We start from the raw sequence: 14,049 nt of genomic DNA, 5'->3' as shown, positions 1-14,049 counted from the left end.
AATTTGAGTTGGGGTAGTGGCAGGGGTTGGAGATCTGAAGCCTCCATAGGTTTGTGGCAGATGGCTCTGTGTCAGCTTTGACAAGCAGCCAGGCTCAGCTTCCTCTGCAGATTTTCTTTTCTCTCTGATCAGGTAAATATGGGCACACTCTGGAAAGTTCTTCAGATTCTGCTTTAGGTTGCAAGTTTGTGACTTAGCCACATCTGTTACAAATCTTCCCTAGGTTCTCTTGTAAGCAGAGACCTGAATTTACCATGTAGGGCTGACCAATCAAACGGAGTTATTTCACCCTTATAGAGATGTTTCCTTACAACATCTGGTCTCTTGCAGAAATTCTGGAGTCCTTTTGAAAGCTGTTCAGGTGTATAATACAGATATCCAGCGGGAAATATTTCGGGATAAACCAAATCTTTGGGACAAAATGGATAGCAACCATAGTACACAGCTTCCAACATTGCCACTCCAAAGAATTCATGCTTAGCTGTTGAGATGACAACATCAGCCGTGCACAATACTTGGAAATAGTCATCTTTGCAGGGTAAGTAGCCCCAGCGTAAGACTGAAGATCCCAGTGCCTTTTTGGCCTCTGAAAATATATCTGGGTCATCTGTAAAAATTTCTCCGAGGACAGAGATGTGAAAAGGGAGTTCTAAATCTTTTAGGTGCAATAATAACTTAAAAAGTGTCTCTGGATCTTTGTCATGCTCCCACCTGTGAGGCCAGACAATGTACAATGGTCGTGGCTGATCATCAGCTCCATCCAAAATGTCACAAGGATTATGAATCAGATTCTTGAATTCACCATATGTAATGGATATTAGACCCATGTCTGATATATTGCTGGTAAATATTTTTCCCAATTATTTAGCTTTCTTTCTAGTTTGATTGCTTTTTTTTACCTGTGCAGAAACTTATTTTAAGGTAGTCCCATTCAGTCATTCTCCAATTTGTTGTGACCCTGGAAATCTGTTCTGGAAGTTCCTGCCTGTGCCTATAAGTTCAAGTGTCTCTCATACTCAGTCCTGTAGTAGTTTCAGAGTTTCAGGCTTGATGTTAAGGTCTTTAATCCATTTTGAGTTGATGTTAGTGCGTTGTGATAGGCTAGGATCTACTTTTCATTTTCTGCATGTGGCCAGTTTTCCCAACACCCGTAGTTGAAGAAGTTATGCCTCTTCCACTGTATGTCTTTGGCTCCTTTGTCAAATATCAACTGACTGTACATATGCGACTATATTTCTGGGTCCTCTAACCTGTCTCATTTATATTTGGGTCTCCTTTTGTGCCAGTACCAAGCTGTCTTTGTTATTATGGCTCTATAGTAGAGCTTGAAGTCCTGTATCATGATCCCTCCTGCATTCTATCTTTTGCCTAAAATTGCTTTGTCTATGCTAGGTCTTTTGTTGTTCCAAATGAATTTTTAGACTATTTTCTCTAATTCAGAAAAGTAGGTCATTGGAATTTTAATGGAAATTGCATTGAAGGTGTTTATTAATTTTGGCAGTATGGCCATTTTCACCATATTAATTCTGCCTATCCAGGTACATGGGAAGTCTTTCCATTTCCTGGTATCCTCTATGATTCCTTTTTTTAGGTTTCTATAATTTTCATGAAATAGACCCTTTACATCTTTGGTTAGTTTAATTCCTAGATACTTTTTTTTAGATTATTGTGAATGGGGTTGTTTCCTTGATTTCCCTTTCTGCTTGTACATTGTTAGTGTGCAGAAAGGTGATGATTTTTGTGGGTTAATTTTGTATCCCGCTACTTAGCCAAATTGGTTTATAATCTATAAGAGTTTGGGGATGGAGCTTTAGGGATTGTTAATTTACAAAATAATGCCATCTGCAAAAAGAGATAATTTATCTTCTTCCTCTCCTGTGCGGATCCCATTAAAGTCTTTGTCTTGCCTTTTTGCTCTGGCTAAGAATTCCAGAACTATATTGAAGAGGAGTGGATAGAGTGGGCATCCTTGCCTTGTTTCTGTTTTTAGGGGAATTTGTTGTAGTTTTTCCCCATTAAGTATAATATTGAACTTTGATCTAAAATGTAAGGCTTTTATTATCTTATGAAATGTTTCTTCTATTTCTATTTTTTCCCAGATCTTTTAACATGAATGAATGTTGAATTTTATTAAAAACCTTTCCTGCATCAATGTTGATAATCATGTGATTCTTGACCTTGGATCTGTTGATGTGATGGATTACATTTATGGACTTACATATGTTAAACCATCCTTGCATTTCGGAATGAAGCCTACTTGGTTATAATGTATGATTTTTTGTTATGTTTCTGGATTCTGTTGGCTGCAATTTTATTGAGGAGCTATATATATGTCTTAATCAAAGAGATTGGTGTGTAGTTCTTTTTTGTTGGGTCTTTGCCTGGTTTGGGTATGAAGGAGATATTGGCTTCATAGAATGAGTTTGGGATTACTCCCTCTGTTTCTATTTCTCTGAAGAGCTTGAGGAGTATGGGTCTTAGTTCCTCTTTAAAGGCCTTATAGAATTCTGTAGTGAATCCATCAGGTCCTGGGCTTTTCCTGTTGGAAGATTTCTGATTACTTCATCTCATTGTAGATTATTGGCATGTTTAATTGATTTATTTCTTCTTGGTACTGTTTGGGAAATTTGTATTTTTTTTTCAGCTAGGAAAAGAATTTATTTACTGAACTGGTGCCCCCACCATGCATGGTGGAGAAGCATGGCTGAAAACGAAGGGGGTGATCTACCGCTGGTCCAGGACTTATCTAGACAGGAACAGGAAGAGGTGTGGCCAAGTGAGGGAAAGGTGTGGCCACACTGGATCCAGATGTGACCTCAGGGTCTGTGACCCTCCTAAGGTCAGATGGGAGTCATGTGACCAGAGGTGGCCCAGGATGTGACCTAGCAGGAGGGGAAGGAGAGGAAGGTGACTGCTTCCAGATCTGCCAGTTACCTATGTAACAGATACTGGGCTGAAACTTAGTCAAGAGGGAGGGAGGTGTCCCTGTTCAGACCTTACATTCCAGCCTTTTGACAGTTATGAAAAAGGTTGAAGATTCTCTCTGGCTACTTCTTGTTTTCATGGGGTATCAACAGTAGGTTAAAAGGCTGAGATGTGTTCCCCTCTGGAAGAAGACAGCAGGCAACAACTGTCACTTGGGCATTGAGTGCTTAGATGAAATCTCGTGGAGGCAAATCTCTTGGATGAAGTCTGGAGAAGACTCAGGCATTGAGGGACTGAAAAAAAAATACGGGAGCAAATAAATGGCAAGAGGGACTTTGGGCTGGAAATGTTGGTAGAAATGTCCCTAGGTATTTCTGACATCTGTTGACTAGGTAGAGAATAAGTCAAGTGACAAAGGCAAGAATATAATTCCTTTCCAGTTGAAAGGTAGACAAGTATTGACATTAGATGGGCAGTCTTCTTAATTCTATTGGCCTCCTGGCTCTGGTTAATTTTGAAAGGGCAGGCACAAAGTGGCTGATGTGATATCATCTCCTCTTACTCCTCTCCATGTTCCCTTGTTCCCCAGACTGGCCGAGTCCAGGTGCTCATTGCTGGGATGGTTTGTCACATATAGTATTCAAGGAGGTTTGAACTCAATGCCTGAGCACTGTCCCTGAGCACGGCTGCTCAAGACTAGCAATCTACCACTTTGAGTTATAGTAGCACTTGCAATGTTTGCTGGTTAGAGATAAGAGGCTTGAGCAAATTCTTCCTGCCTGGCTGTTTGCAGGTTAGTTGGGAAATGGAGTCTGAGGGATTTTTCAGCCCGGGCTGGCTTTGAACGGCAATCTATGTGACAAAAGCCCTTTGTTATTTCCAATTAAAGCAACAAGTTGAGTTCAAATTGAGTAAGGAGAACTTACTTGTTCCTTATCAAGACTTGACCAAATATTCTGCAATGACAAAACTCATTAGACATGAGAATCTTAGCACAGATATGCCCAATATTTTAGAATCACGCAGTCAGTACTAGAATATAACACAAAACAAAAAAGGCAAAACTCGAAACCTAAAATTTTTGACAATATTGTTTAGACATCTTTGTTAACAAAGCATATCAGATGATTGGGCCTCAGTTACCAGGGTCTGTGCAAAGAGCAACTTGTTAGCACGCACATTAAAATACATGGATAGAGGAGTAGTCAGCTTGGTGGAAGGGTAAGGACTGGATAGGGCCAAACCCTTAACCCATCATGTGGCCAAGATGGCGAATTGCTGAAAAAATGCAAAGAAAGCCTTAACAAAAAATCAAGCCTAGTTTGGAAAGCCTTTGAGAGGGAACCTAGAGGGGGTCCCTGGGACCTAGCCCATGTCGCATTCTTCAGGGCACAATCGAAAAAGTTGTAGAAAAGAAACAGGAGATATAGAAAGTTCGACATTAATAGCAGAGAGCCAAGAGAGCCTGAAAGTAAACAGACTTCTCACCATGTATCATTGCAGACTCAAAAATTGTCAAAATATGAGAACAGCATAAAAATATTAGGTGTTCCGGCTATCCAGTGAGCGCAGGAGACATTTCAGAGGGGTTTCATGACTCAGTCATGACTCACAGCACCCCAGTAAATGTGTAGGAGAGTCAGTCTGGTGAATGAAGGAGAGCTGACCAGGCAGAAGCAGTGTCCCGACGTCCCCCAGACCCCTCTAGAGAGAAATAGCCAAATCCCCCAAACCAAGCATCCTCAGCTTTGGAGGTGATCAGCTTTTCGTCAAAAGGCCATATGAGCTCTCTGGCATGGCACCACATCTGCACAGAGATTGAGCAACAGAGAGCTATAGAGAGTAGTTTCACTTACCAGAGTGGAGAAGTGGTGTGGACGTGGATGTGAAGGCCAGCAATGTTATTGGTGAAAAGTCTCACATGGTGTATCAAAGAAGTGGGGTTCATAGAAAAGTGGTGGTTAGGAAATTCTAACATTTCCGACTCAATAACCCCATCCGAATCATGGCACCATATGTAAGGAATGTTAATTAAGTAGGTTTCATTAGGTAGCCAATGAAGAAAACACCACATGCTATTCAGGCAGGAAAAGATGTTTGTTTACCGAACTTCTGCCCCCACCATAGGTGGTAGAGAAGCCCATGGCTGAAAAGGAAAGGGGGGATAGAAATTTGTATTTTTGTAGAAATTAATTCCTCTCTGCTAGGTTTTCCTTCCTTTGTGAGTAGAGTCTGGAATTACTTCTTTATGATTGTTTGGATGTCTTGGATGTCTGTTGTAATTTTCCTGTGGTATCTCTGATATTATTGATTTGGGTCTCTTGTTAGTTACTCTTGCCAGTGGTCCTTCAGTTTTATTGACATTTAAAAAAAAGCTTTTTGTTTTATTAATTTTATTTATAATTTTCTTAGTCTCTATCTTATAAATTTCAACTCTTATTTGGTTATCTCTTTCTGTCTAGAAACTTTAGGTTCAATTTTTTTCTTGTTTCTCTTGCAGTTTTAGTTGAATCATAAGATTGTTTACTTGGTCTTTGTTTCTTTTTTTCTTTTTGGGGGGAGGGAGGTTCGGTGGTGGGGCCTGAACTCTGGCCTGGGTGCTGTCCCTCAGCTCTTCAGCTCAAGGCTAACGCTCTACCACTTGAACCACAGCGCTACTTCTGGCTTTTTTTCTTTTGGCTTATGTGGTGCTGAAGAATCGAACCCAGGGCCTCATGCATGCAAGGCAAGTGTTCTACCACTGAGCCACCTTCCCAGCCCGGTCTTTGTTTTTTAATGTGTGCACTGAGAGCAATAAATTTGTTCCTCAGGACTGCTTTTGCTGTGTCCCATAGGTTTCTTTGTGATGTTTCTTAATTTTCATTGAATTGTAGAAAGTTTTTAATTTCTTCTATAATTTCTTCTGTGACCCATGTCAGAGTGCTGTTTAATTTCCATGTGTGTAAGTTTTTTCTACTTTATGCCTTGTTATTGAGAACTAGTTTGATTCCACTATGGTGAGATAGAATACAGGGTTTTATGTCGATCCTCTTGTATTGCTTAAATCCCTTGTATGAAATAAGAAATTATCTATTTTAGAAAAAGTTAGGGGGTTGACAAGAGTTAGACCCTGCTGGTGTGAATGCCTGTAATTTTATCCATGCAGGAGGCTCAGATCTGTGTATTCAGGTTCAAAGCCAGCCCAGGCAGGAACATTCATGAGGCTTTTCTGGGGTTGTTCAGCACCACACCCTGCCTCAAGTCTGGGGTTGTTCACCCCCTTTGCCACCATGGGCTGGGTTGGGCTGCTTATGCTAACCAGTAGGGAGAGGCGCTGCACCCCACTATGGGTCCAGAGTTGTTTGCTGCTGCTGTCGATCCTGTTGCTGCTGCCCCAGCTGCTGCCACTGCCCCAGCTGCTGCCACTGCCCCAGGATCAGCTGGGCCACTTATGCAAGCCAGGCACCCCACCACGAGTCAGGTGTTAACCACTGCTGCTGCCTCGGGCTAGGCTGGGCTGCTTATGCAGGCCAGTATGGAGAAGCACAAACCACCATCCATCTGGGGTTGTTCACTGCAGCTGTCGCCACTCCAGCCACTGCTGCCTCCCTGGTCTGGTCTGGTCTGGTCTGTTCCTGTGGGCTAGTGCCAAGAGGCACCACTGCCAGCTGCCATTGCTTCTCCAGGTTAGGCAAGGCTGTTTACACCATCAGAACAGAGGTGCCACACTGCCAGTCTAGGGTCGTTCGCCATTGCTGACAGCTGCTGCTGCTCTTGAATGGATTGGGCTGCTTGTACCAGCCAGGCAGAGACACCCTGCCAAGGAGGGTGAGGGGAGTTTTCATGCTGGCTCTGCCTTCTGAGATTTCTGTTTGTATTCTCTAGGTTGGCCCCACCTCTTGGGAGTTTTTTGGGAGCCTTGGGATGCTTATGAGTGTGTGGTCCTCGGAGGGTCCAGAGCCTGGCCAGCTAAGCAGCCTGGTACGAAGCCCCAGCACTTAAGCTGCTTAGTGCGTAGTCCCATATCCAACAAGTTGTGGGAGAAGGGTCTTCCAACTTTACTGTCTGTGTAGGTTTTTCCCTTTTCTTTTTCACTTCATCTATCTCTTTGAGTAATCGCCTTTTTGGGGGTCACTTGGGGAAACAGAGCATTGAAATCCAAACTCTATATTTGGTTGGAGAGAGCTGTGGTGTTTCCCTGCTGTTCCATCACCACCTTGGCCCCTCCCATTCAGGTGGAGGTTTTCTTAGGCGGCCAGTGGGCCTTGATTACAAAAAGATAAGTACATAAAAGAATATGTTGTAGGGGCTGGAAAGGTGGCTCAGTGGTAGAGCGCTTGCCTTGCATGCCTGAGGCCCTGGGTTCGATTCCTCAGCACCACATAAGCAAAAAGAAAAAAGCCGGAAGTGGCGCTGTGGCTCAAGTGGTAGAGTGCTAGAATTGAGCTGAAGAGCTGAGGGACAGTGCCCAGGCCCAGAGTTCAGGGCCCACAACTGGACCCCCCCCCCCAAAAAAAAGAATATATTGTAAAGCCTGCAGATTGTAGTTAGACATTTCTGTTAATACAGTCATCCCAAGTTTCGGAAACAAAGAAAGTGGTCTACCCTAAAGTATTTCAAAAGGATTAAATCCTTTAACATAGGGGCTACATCTTGCTCAAAGGAGAGCAAAGTGGAGGAGGCTCACCTAGCCATGTCAAGTCTCTGTATTTAATTTAGTTAAAGTTTCCTTTAAGGTCATATTCACTCTTTCTAGTGACTTGAGGTCTATAAATGGATTGAAACTTCCAATTTATTCCTAGGGTGTTAGTTAATAATTGAGAACTTGCACCATGAATGCAGGGCCATCTTTGGACCCAACAGCTGAGGGTAAGCCAAATCAAGGGATTATTACACACCTCAGCTCAGCCAGAAAAAGTGTCCACTATTACTAACAGATACCAATACCCATACTTTCCAAGCTTTACCTCTGTGGAGTCTACTTTCCCAAATTCACTGTCTGAGGTTCCTCACATATCAATTCTTTCCATAGGTTCCAGCTTTTCAGCAGTTACCTGTTGGAAATTATGTACATGCATTACAAAGGATTCTCAGGCTGAGGCTCCACTGGTTTTCGAACAGTTTTTAGTCAGTGGCCTGGGGCAATTTACCAGGGTGCCAATATCTACATGTAAACTGACAGAAAGCTTGAGCCTGTATGCTTTTTTCACAAGTTCAGTGTTCATTGCTTTTGCTTCTTCCTTTAATCTTAAAGACTAGTAGCTTTAGAGTAGTCTCTGAAACTACATGATCAGCTCAGATGTTTAAACCCCTGTATCTTAGAGTCTCTAGTTTCTTTAACTCCTGTACAGTAATATGAACCTTGAAAACTTCGTCCATTTTATTCTCCTCCTTTTCTCTCAAACTTGCTTTCATGATACCACTCTCCTTCTGATTGTGCTCCTTAACCTGCAAGTGTTTTGGCAGGGTCACAGGAGAGTTCATTTGACTGGCCAGCTGCTGCTCCTTCTCACAACACCCTTCTTGGTCTTTAGCTCCTCCCTTAAGTTCATAGAGATGGTATTGAGAGGTATTTTTCCCACTTCCACCTGTTCCATTGGGACAAGACACTTCTGCATTACATTTATGGTGAAGATCTCAGCAGTCTTTTTGGCCTTTTATTCTAGTAGTTTCTCTTTCTAGTTTTCCACTGCAGTGTATTTTTGTGACAGATTTTCCAACTGTTTGTTTAGCTCTACTGTTTTCCTTCCTAATGCTCTTTCCCTTTCCCCAGCATTCTTTATCAGAGCATGTAGTCCTTTAACTCTTTCTGTATAGTAACATTCTCTTTCTTGAGCCTGATATTTTCTTTTTCACTTTTCTTGGCCTCATCTTCTATGACACAGCAATTTCCGATCTTCTCTGCTAACTACCCTTTCCTTCTTTCTCTATTGCTTTGAATTTCTGGTGACACTCTTCAAAGCTTACAATCCACATGTACTTCAGCCTAATACATTCTTTTTCTTGGGGGTCCGGCGTGGGACAAGAACTCTGGGCCTGGGCGCTGTCCCTCAGCTCTTCAGCTCAAGACTAGTGCTCTACCACTTGAGCCACAGCGCCACTTCCAGCTTTTTTCTTTTTGCTTATGTAGTGTTGAGGAATCGAACCCAGGGACTCATGCATGCAATGTAAGTGCTCTAACACTGAGACACTTCCCAGCCCTGCCTAATACATTCTTATATCAGGTCCAGCTCCTTTTTCATGGCCATGATTTCTTAATCCAGCATCAGGATCTCTTCTTGGCCTCACTTGTGGTTAGCAAGGATAGCAGCATTGCTGTCCTCTGCTTCTGTCAGCCTCTGACCTGTGTTCCCCTAATTTGCCTCATGCTCACGCAGGATAATGTACTTGAATTTCATTTGATTTTGAGTGTTTTCTAGATTCTTTTTGAGGATTTTTCTACTCATTTTTAACTGTCACAAGTTCCTAATTTATAACTTCAAATCTTTTCTTCATGTCAAATAATTCTCTGTGTTTTCTCCAGTGTGCTCTTCTATGTGCATTTAACGTCTTGGTGGGGTTTGACGGGCACATATTGGAGATTCAGTCTTTTATAAGCCTGTGTTTTGAGATAGAAGTATATGAATTTTTTGGCCACATTACTTCTTAACTTCAGAGGGCTGCTTTTTAAGTTGAACATAGTTGGAATTCAGCACCCCAAGCTCCAGATGGTTAATGTGATTACTTAACTTGTCATTTTCTATCTTTCTCTTCCTTGGACATTCCTTTTCCCAAAGTCCATTTTGCTTGCAATAAATACACTGATTTAGTCTAGAGGTTCTCTATTGCCATTTGCAAATGAATTGTACTGTCTTTGCCAAGGGTTTCTTGATCCCTATTCTGATACTCCTACTAAAACTCAAACACCCTTTTTAGACCCCTTTTTTCCAGGGTATCTCTGTTATCAAACACCCACTGGGCAACCACTTCCAACTTAGAATACACATTTCCCTCAAAACCTTTTGACTTTTGAAGCTTTCTTCTAATATCTGGGGCTGTCTGGGTAACAAAGGCCTATAGGTCCTATAGGCTTCTGGGAGAAGGTTCAGAAAGGGTAACAAAGGCCTATAGATCCTATAGGCTTCTGGCAAAAGTTTCAGAAAAGCATCAGGGTACTCACTGGGGAACTATACCATATTTCTCACCTTAGATTGATTATTTGGCTTTCTAGCCACTGCCTTATCCCTGCTAACAGAACCTGGCAATAATTGGTAAGCACCTCAATACCTAGATCACTATTGTGACAACATTGTCATTGTGACATCATGATTCCATTGTGACATAGCAAATCTATTATGACCTCTTAGCTCCTTTGAAAAATCACATGCCCTTTTCAACATCACAGTCCATTTGTGTACCCATATCCTTGTTGTTAACTAATGAAAATTGAGATCACACATGCCACTATAAAATCAAAAAGTGTTTGTGACATCCTCAAGTGTGACATCACTTTTTCATTATAACATCAGTTCATGTGACATCACCAAACTCAATGATATATTGCATGATGACAACAATTCTCATTGTGACATCATAGACACATTGTGAATGCCTATTCTGTGATTTCATTGTATTTCAAATGTGGCATGAGAGTTGCTATTAGAAACTCATTTTTGTGCCTACATAACCATTTTGACATCAATCACTTTGTACCATCACAGTACCATTGTGATATCACTAACACAATGTGACATCAGAAACCTCTCTTGTCCTATCTTTTGTGACATGCTGACATTGTGATATCTTAGACCTTTTTGCCCTCATAATTTGTTTCCTCATATTTCATGTATGACATGAGATACCAGAAATCAACTGTGACATCATGACCATTGTGACATCACACTGACAGATGTCATGATCATTGTGTCCATTGTGACATCACAAAAGGTTTTGATGTCACAATTAGTTGGTGATGCCATACAGGTACAGCCTATGTATAAGCTGCATGTTCAGAGCAACAGAAGGAGAGAGAAAAAGGGGAAAGGCCTGGTAGGAAAGAAGTAATGAGACTGAAAGAAGATAAAGACCTGGGAGGAGAGGAAATTGAGGGAGAGCAGAAGGTGAAGGATGGCAACTGGCCACATGAACAGGACAGGGCAAGCCTGTCAAGAGTAGAGCAGCCTGAAGAGAAGAAGGGAATGGTAGAAGGAAAAAAATGAAAAGACCACAAAGGTGGGACAGGTCTGGAGGGCAGGAGGATGAGGAACAAGAAAAAGCCTTGTCCTTTGAAGTGTGGAGCATTAGAGATCATTATTTTGGGGGGTTGGTTGTTTGAAGACCAGTTAACAAATGGCTGGGTTGATCTTTGGAGGTCTGAGGGTTCATAGTTAAGGCTCCATTTAGCTCTGGGCATGCAGCCCAAGTAAAAGTTGTCGCTTGTAACAAAATTTATAAGAACAAGACAGGTTTGTGTTGTTACATTGCATTAATAATATCACAAAGTCAATATGAGGTCACAAAGGGATTGTAATGTCACAATGGTGATGTGGTCACAATGGATTTCTGAAATCAACCTATATGCCACATTTGAGATAGAATGAAATCACATAATAAGCAATCACATTGTCCCTATGACCTCACAATGAAAATGTGATGTTATAATGCTATGATGTCATGGTCATTTTGGGATGTCACAATGGGCTGATGGTATCAAAACAACAATGTGGTCTCACTCTGGAGATGATGTCCCAAAGCGTTTGTAATGGTACACTGGCATGTCTGATTTCAGTTGTCCTTCGTTCACACTGAGGATATGGTTACCCAAAGGGACTGTGATGTCACAAACACCATGTGCTTTTTCAAATGTGCTAAGAGGCCACAACAGGTTTGGGATGTCACAAGGTGATCATGATATCACTGTGGCAATGTGGTGTCACAATGGGTTTGTGATGTTACTGTGGTGATAAGGTCACACTTGGATAGTGATGTCACAATGAATTTGTAATATCACCATTATATATCGAATTTCATTCTACTAGATCACAATGAAGATACAAGTTCACATTAGGAGCTAGTGGTCAGAAAGGCCATGAATTTTGTAAAATACGATGAAATAATAGGTTGGTGAAAAAATGCAATGGTGAAAATCCCATTGGCAAGGTGATGTTACCATTACATGAGATAATAATTTTTTGAAGTCACAAATATTTGGTGATGACATACAGGTGAAGAGGTCACATAGGTTTTTATTTCACAATGAGATGGTGATATCACAATCTCATGCCAGATCTCTAATTGACAATGAAGTATTTCACAAGGGTTAATGATGCATCCAAAGGAATATGTTGGCACAAATGTAATGAGTTGTAACAGGTTTGTGATGTCACAATGTGACTCAGTGGTCATGATATCTGGCAGTGTGATGTCACAGTGGTCATGATGTCACAGTGGATTTCTGATATCACAGGTTATACCTGAAGTATTATGAGTTAAACAATTTATGAACTCAGAGAGGCCAAAGATATCATACTGGCAGCATGTCAAAAATTCATGAGGATAGGACAGTTTTGTGATGTCACAGTGGGTTAGTGATATCATAATGACAATGTGGTGTCATCAAGGTATTGTGATATCAAAATGGTTATATGGTCACAATGTATTTCTGTTCAACTCTCCTGCCACATTTGAAATAGAATGAAATCACAGAATAGGTATTCCAATGTATTTGTGACATCACAATCAACATGTGATGTCATAATGTTATCATGTCATTTTTTATGATGAGACGATTGGCTGATGTTGTTATAATGACAATGTGATGTTACTCTGGTGATGATGTCACAAAGGTTTTGCAATGTTAATGCAATGGCATGTCTGGCCTCAATTGTCATTAGCTCAAAATGATATGGGTACACAAAGGGCCTGTGATATCACAAAGGCCATGCTTTCTTCAAAGCTTCTGAGGTCATAATAGTTTTGGGATGTCACAATGTGATCATGGTGTCACAAAGGCAATGTGATATCACAATGAATTTGTGATGTCACCGCAGTGATGAGGTCACAATGGGATAGTGATGTCTCATCAAGTTTGAAATATAACAATGACATATACAATATCAATGTCTTCTAATTCACTATGAGTATACTGTAATAACTAGTAGGGCCAGAATTATCTGTGGAGTTGATAATCATTGTAAATTCTTGGCCTGGCCCACCAGAGAGAGTGGTGAATGCCGCCAAAGGTGGAGGTGTCAAGCCTTACATGGTGAGCTGACAAGAAATGATTGAGCATTGGGGAGTTTGGGAAGTGATGGTTGAAACTGTTAGGCAGGAGACCCGTTGGAATGAGAAGGGGTACAACCTATATATTGGTTGCATTTTCAGAGCACTCGAAGGGGACATAAAAATGGGAGCTACCCAGATGGAAGAAAGTGATGAGACAGCAGGAAGGGAAAAACCTGAGAAGAGAAGAAGTTGAGGGAGAGCAGAAGGTGGGAAAGTGGTCACTGAGGCAGAGTAGGGCAGGCCTATGGAGAGTGGAGAGGCCTGAAGAAGGAAGTGGTGGAAGGGAAAAAGGGAAAGACCAGGAAGGAAGGACAGGTCTGTAGTGAAGGAGGGAGGAATGGAAAAGTAAAAAGCCTTACCCATTAAGGTTTGGAGCTTTGGAGATCATAATTTTTTGGCTGTTGGTTTGCAGACCAATTAAGAAAGGGTGGGGCTGCCCTTTGGAGGTCTGAGGTTTGGTGGTCGAGGCTGCTTTTGGACATATCCAGTCCAGGATAAGGTAATCACAGTCCCTTTTCTAGTGTAAATTAGTTTATTATAATAAATGTGACTCGGTGGTTTTTCTCCTTGCCTTAGAGGTCATAAGTACACGAGTTCATAGAAAGAGCTTAAAGTCTCAAAGGCCATGAATTTTCTACGATGTAATGTAGCATAATAGGCTTGTAAAAACAATGGGACAGTGATATCACAATGTCAATACCACAATATCATGTCAAAATAATGCTTTGATACTACAATTTGTTGTTGATGCCATTCTTGTGATGTGGTCACAATAAGTTTCACAATGGGTTCATGATGTCAGAGTGGCATGGCAGATCTCAATTGTCATTAATTGGCAATGAATATATGAGTTCAAAAGGGGCTGTAAAGTCTCTGAAAGCA

At 41.4% G+C, this 14,049-nt stretch overlaps 1 protein-coding gene across 1 annotated transcript; it reads right to left on the bottom strand.

Annotated features, from left to right (window-relative positions):
- Positions 1-202: 202 nt before the first annotated feature.
- LOC122116229 (glycosyltransferase-like domain-containing protein 1) lies at positions 203-827 on the bottom strand. Its single transcript, XM_042689889.1, has one exon. The coding sequence runs from the start codon at positions 825-827 to the stop codon at positions 207-209; it is 621 nt and encodes a 206-aa protein (XP_042545823.1). The 3' UTR covers positions 203-206.
- Between the last annotated feature and the right edge of the window lie 13,222 nt (positions 828-14,049).

This window comes from Dipodomys spectabilis, unplaced genomic scaffold, assembly GCF_019054845.1.
Source record: "Dipodomys spectabilis isolate Male_0828 unplaced genomic scaffold, ASM1905484v1 ptg000129l, whole genome shotgun sequence".
NCBI lineage: Eukaryota > Metazoa > Chordata > Mammalia > Rodentia > Heteromyidae > Dipodomys > Dipodomys spectabilis.
The sequence above is the reverse complement of the archived record's forward strand: the minus strand, read 5'-3'. Positions and strand labels throughout refer to the sequence as shown.